Source organism: Pediculus humanus, genomic scaffold (genome assembly GCF_000006295.1).
Source record: "Pediculus humanus corporis 1103172107383 genomic scaffold, whole genome shotgun sequence".
Taxonomy (NCBI): Eukaryota; Metazoa; Arthropoda; class Insecta; order Psocodea; family Pediculidae; genus Pediculus; species Pediculus humanus.
Window position 1 is genome coordinate 238,722 of NW_002987010.1, and position 6,797 is coordinate 245,518.

Below are 6,797 nucleotides of genomic sequence, written 5' to 3' on the forward strand. Positions count from 1 at the left end.
AATATTATTATTATTATTATTATTATTATTATTATTATTATTATTACTTGATTCAACGACCTTTAAGCGTCAAAAAAAAAAAAATCAATTTTATGTTTGTTTTGATGAAAAAAAAAAAACAAGTTTTTCCTATGAAATAATAATAATAATAATAATAAATATCATTAAATAAAAGTTATTATTATTATTATTATTATTATTATTATCATTATTAAGGGGTATTAGTAACGGTTGGTGAAAAAACAAAAAATTCGGTTTTGTTTGTTCAGAAGGATTTAATCAGTTATTAAAAACTTTGCAAAACGAATTAATAATGTAAAAAAGGAAAGAAAAAATCGTGGCACGAGATAATAATAACAAGGTAAAAGATTGATTATGTTACGTCTTTTAAATTTTTTATGTTATTATTGCGAAACAACGGCAAACGTCGTCGTCAACAACCAAACAACAACCAAAAACTTTTTTTTTGGTCATTAACGACGACCTCCGTGAAAAAGAAATTTTTTTTGACTTTTTAATTTATAACGTCGACGACATATCATTTTTTTTTTTTTGCATCGGTTGATTAGCAGACGAACTCGTTTTTTTTTTTTACGTGTGTGTGCGTGCGTGTGCCTGCGTGTATGCGCGCGTTTGTTTGCGTTTGTGATAATTTTAATATTTAAATTTAAATTATGTTTATGTGAGGATAAAAATCTCATCGGTTGAATTTTTTTTTTTTTTAAATGTTAATAAAAAAAAGTTAATTTAAATAAAATTAAAATAAATTAAATCATATTATTATTATTATTATTATTACTAGTCGATGTTATAAATTAATAATAATAATAATAATAATTATTATTATTGTAATCATTAATAAATAAATATTATTAATAATAATAATTTTTTTTTTTACGATTATGGTTTACGTCGTATTCCCATAGATTAAACATGATTCGACATTTTTTTTTTAAATTTAAAAATCATAGAGTAAATAAATTATTAATTTTTTTATATCATTATTATTATCATCATTATTATCATTATTTATTTTAAATTTAAATTTAAAATTAAAAACGTTATTAAGTTCAATAAATTTTTACGTAATTTTACATTTGATTACGTCAAATGAATAAATAAACAATTTTATTTTACCCCTTACGTTTTAATTACCTTATTAATGTTAATGATAATGATAATGATGATGATAATAATAATAATAATAATAAATAGGAAAAGAGAGAGAGAGAGAAAGAATCGCGTTTATTCGTCGAAAGAAACGGATTCCCCATTTTTATTTTATTTTTTCGCTACGTTCCATCATCATCCAGGTGTCCCTTTTTTTTTTTCATCCCTATCTGAACCGTTATTTACCCCCCCCACAAAGGGCTTTAATCTTCAGGTCAAAGGTCGATAATGCCAAAAAAACGCGGGAAAAAAAATTTAAATAAAATACCGAATTAATTAATTTTTTTTTTATTTAATTGATTACATTCATCCATCGGATTTTTAATAATTAATTATAATATTTTAACTTATTAATAATTATAATAATAATAAATCTTTTTCAAAATATTATTATCATTATTATTATTATTAAAATCTTACATAAAAAATTATTATTACGCAGTAAATTTTTTTTTTTATTAATTCTTTTAATAATGTTTAATCTTCGCTCACGACTTGTTCTTTACATTATTATTATTATTATTATTATTATTATTATTATTATTATTATTATTATTATTATTATTATTATTATTATTATTATTATTATTATTATTATTATTATTACCATCGTAATGACCGTATCATCGTAATCATTATTATCGTCGTTATCATGATTTTTACCATCATTATTATTATCTTTATTGATTTTTGTCCACATTAATATGAAATAATAATTTTTTTTTTTTTGCGGAGACTCCTTACGTATTACAATCGAATAAATCTTTTTCGTTTCTGGAAATGTCTTTATTATTATTATTATTATTATTATTATTATTATTATTATTATTATTATTATTATTATTATTATTATCGTATCGAACGAATAAAAAAAATAAATAAAATATTGATTTATTAATTAATTAAGTCATTAAATAATTGATTTTTATTTATTTATTAATATTAATTCGATCAATAAATAAATAATTATTTTTCTCGAAAGATTATAAAAAACTTATTAAAAAAAAAAAATGGCGGCGACGATATTTTATTATTATTATTATTGCTGATACGGCCGTTTTTGATTTGCGTTAAATATTAATAATAAAATTTCAAATTTTTTTTTTTATCTTTCTCTCGGATTTAAATTATTTATTATTAATGATTACCGAAGGTTATTAAACTTATTAACTCATTAAATTAAATAAACTACTTATGTAACTATTTAAAATTTAAATTATTAAAGTGTGAATTAATAGGAATACGAGTACAAAACATTTAAAATTATATATGTGAGAGAAAATTCAGTTGGCAACCCTTTTATTATTGTTGTTTTTTTTGGGGGGGAAGAAAGGGGGAGGAATGAGAAAGATGGGAACTGAATGAGGGGGGTAGGAAGCTTTCTTACGTATATCGTGAACTTTGACCTCTTCGAATCAAATAAAAATCAAAAAAAATAAAAAATTCCGGAACGAAATTTTTTCCAATACGATTTGGGCGTGTATAGACAATTTTTCTTTTTCATTATTATTATTACTATTATCATTAACCCGAGGGTTTCATTTCGACAAATTTATTTATTTAAATAAAAATTTATTAATAAATTAACTTATTAATTAATAAATAAATTATTTTTAAATACCCGATGTTCAAAAAAAGTTTTAATAATTATTTAACCGCGTGTGTTATTGCCAAAAAAACCCAAATTTTTTTTATATGCCAACAGGAAATCCTATTATTCATAATAATGATAATAATAATGATAATGATGATAATAAGTCAAAATTTTTGAAATAAATAAATTATTTTTTTTATTTAATAAATTCTGATTAATCGTTCGTCTTTCCTGTATTATCGTTCATTAATATTTAATTTTTTTTTTTTTTGTCTTCTACTTTAATAATAATAATAATGATGATGATGATGATGATGATAATAACTTATTTTGTTTTTTATACTGAAAAAAAAACTATTAAATAATAATATTATTATCATCATCATCACGGTTTTTGTTTATTACATTGATAACATTTTATTTGAGGAGGGAAAAATAAACCGGTTTTCCGAGGGATAAATAAACACTGTTTTTAGGAAAAAAAAAAAAAAAGGAAAATTAAAAATTATGCAATTATGATGATGATAATAATAATAAACGCGCGTAAATTTATTTATTATTAGTTTTGTATATTTAATGACATAATTATTTAAATACGCGCGTGTTAATGGTAAATTTTTTTTTTTTTTTTTTTGAATATGCCTTGTAATTTTTTCTACTTTTTTTTTTTATTCGACTCCCCACATAAAAAACTTGTTTTAAAAAAAAACGCACACAAAGTAAACAAATAAGTAAATAAATAAATAAATAATTTTTATTTTATTTATATTAAATTAGTAATAAAAGGAATATTTATAAAAAAAAAAAGGAAAAAAAGTGCATCAAAAAGAATTTTTGCAAAAAAAAAGCATCAAATAATTACGATGATGATGATAATAATAATGATGATAATGATAATGATGATAATAATGATAATAAAAACCAGTATCGCTAATTAAATTAGACGGTAGCATTTACGGTATATTTTACTACTTACTTATAAACGTTTATGTAAGAAAGAAAAAAAAAAAAATCAAGTTTTTTACCTTGGGAAAAGTAAAAAAAAAATTTCTTTGCCGATCTTTAAAACTACTATTATTATTATTATCAAAACGAATAACTTATTTATTTATTTATTTATTAATGTGCCTAAAGTAATTAAATTAATTTGTAAGATCGTCACACACACACACACGAGTCACGGTTGTAGTGACTCAATTAGATTGTTGTAATGATTGTCGTCGTAGCATTAGAAAAACATTTTATAGATAAATTTTTTTTAATTTATTTACGAGACGCCGGTTTTTTTTTTTTTTTACAATTATTTTTATTACTTTTGATTGCGGGTAATAAAAAGTAAAAAAAATTACTCGGCGTTAACTAAAAACAAAAAAAATAGTAATTAATATATAAATGGCGGAAAAAGAAAAAAAATTTTTTTTATTGTTTTTTATGTACGTTTCGACAGATTATTAATTTTTTTTTTTTACGACGGTATCGTTTTTAAAAAAAAAAAAGAAAATTGTCGCCACTTTGATAAAAAAAAAGAAAAATTGTCGACGGAATTTTTACGCGGGGGTAGGAGGTAAGGGAGGGGAGGGTAAGAAGAAAGACGCGAGTTAATTTTTTTTTTCCTCGTAATTTGGTGGTAGTTTGTGGTAATCGTAGCGTCACGATTAATTCATTATTATTATTATTATTCGAGGTTGTTCGTTTTTTAAAAATACCGGAAATTGATTCATTAAATAAAAAATAAAAAATAAAAATTTACCTGATGATGGTCTGTCGCTGTATCTGGTACAATATACCCAAGCAGGCCATAACATTGGTGCATCCGTACCCGATGATGGTGAATTCGTCGTACCACCGTCTTGACTTAAATCCACGGGTTTTTCTTTTTCCGTTTCCGGTTTTTTATTAACGACGATAACATTTGTTTTTTCCGGTTGTTCTTTTAATTTTTTCCCATTTTCTATTTGTTTGGGTTCTTTGAAAATATCATCGTTACCACCACCGAAATCGGATTTAAGTATGTTGTCTATGCTAAATTTTAATGTTCTATTTGTCGCGTTTGAACTTTTCGTGTTTGTTAATGTCTCTTGAACCGTTCTCACGGGTGACGTCGAATTTTGATATTTTTTAAATCCCCCCGTCGGATTATTATTATTATTATTATTATTTGAATTTTGTATATGTAAAGACGAAGAAGAATTTAAAGAAGGTGAACATAAACTTCCATCGTTTTGTTTTATTTTATTTTGTTTGTTTTGACAACTACTCGGAGATGGTGAAACACTTCCGACGCTTAAAAGTTCATCGGAATCCGAAATGTTTTCTTCGTAATTGTCTACGGACATTTCTTCTACTTCTTCTCCTCCTCCCCCTCCTCCATCTTCTTCTTCTTCTTCATGTTCTTCTGTTAATGTTTTTCTATTTTTTTCTAATGTTTCGTTTGTTTTGATTTTAACATCTTTTGTTTTATTATGTACTTCTTCTATTTTTCTCACATCGGAAAAAGGGAAAATGTCTTTTTTAACATTTTCCGCATCCGAATCGGAATTTTTCGGTTGTTTCCTCGCTTGTATCAACATCGACAATTGATTTTTTGATTCTGTTAATTTTGTATACGGCGACGAGGGTTGTAAAAACGTTGGCAGACTTTGAAGATGATTTTGTATAAATTGTAATTGTTGGACTGTTGACATTCTGTGCAAATCCGCCGGTGGAAGTTTATTATTCACGTTTGGAGGAAAACCGTTTAAATTGTGAAGTTGTTGAGATATTAAACCGAAACCCGAATTGTTTAATAACAATTTCGGATCGGTCGTACCCAAAAACGGATGTGCCAAAAAATTAGGAGGAGGTTGAAATGGATTTAGAGGATGATTACCTAATCCGAAATAAGGATTTAACGGATCACATATGTAAGAATTTGGAAACCTAAAACTATCTGCGGATGAAAGACGATTGTCATGAAACGGAAAAGGAACATCGTAAGGTAGCTCCGTCGAGCACATTTTAGGAGATCTAAAATTATCGGGTGGTAAAACGGCGGCATCGTGAGTAGCTTCTGACGATGCCTGACTCGGAATTCTAGAATTTTCCGATGATGCATCCGGAGAAAGGGAATTTCTCGGACAGGGTGATAAACGTTGGCTAGAATTTGACGGACTCACCGATTGTCCTCTATCGACATTTCTATAACTCGGACTAGAATTCCAGGGCCTTATGGGAGTTTCAAAAGTAAAATTTTTATTCGGACTAGGAGATTTTTTATAATTTATCGGTATATTATTATTATTATTATTATTAGTTATGTTTGAACGTTTCAAATCCTCCGTTTCCGTTCTGACATCATCACAGCATGAATTTTCCGACTCCGTCAAATCTCCATTTGTTTGCGAAGTCGGACTAACCTCTAAAGGAGACCGATGGGATCTATCTGACGGTATGCTTCCGACTTTTGGATAATTGTCTTGATCCGAAGGAGGACTAGACGGAATACAATTCAACACCGGAGACATCGGTGACACAGTTTATTTCACTTAATGTTCACATTCATGTTCGAAACAAAAAAAAAAAAAAAAAACACGAACCGGCGGCCGCATTCGCATTAAAATTTTTTTTGTTTTTTAAAACCACTTTTGTTTTAAACGTTTACTAAATATTGACGTAACATAAACAAAAAAAAATACCTCGCGATTTAACCGTAAAAAAAAAAATTAACTAATTAATTTAACGGTTTAATTAAAAAAAAAATAATTAAAATTCAATTGTTAATAGTTATAAGTAAACGAAGAATGATGTTCACGAGAACACGGCTCGTCCGATACAGCTGGTAACGTAACCTCACTTCGACTATCGGGGCGGAGCATTTAAACAAAATGGGAGGAGTTTATAATCATAGGCGGCGAGCCCGGGAAAAATAATTTTATATCGCGTGAGTTTGCGGTTACGTTATGACCTCGAAGAGGTAAAACAACATATGTTTTTATTGTTTAAAAAATTTACCCTTTGACATCTCACATGAAAAAAACATAATCGATATCGATCA

General features: G+C 26.1%; 1 protein-coding gene across 1 annotated transcript in view; it reads right to left on the reverse strand.

Moving 5' to 3' along the window:
* The window catches only part of Phum_PHUM030340 (engrailed, putative), a gene marked incomplete at both ends in the record, with an annotated part of 30,945 nt that extends 24,678 nt beyond the window's left edge, over positions 1–6,267 (reverse strand). Inside the window, one exon of the mRNA XM_002422983.1 lies at positions 5,233–6,267. Within this exon, the coding sequence (XP_002423028.1) occupies positions 5,233–6,267 (1,035 nt within the window). The remainder of the gene's footprint in view (positions 1–5,232) is intronic.
* Positions 6,268–6,797: the final 530 nt, after the last annotated feature.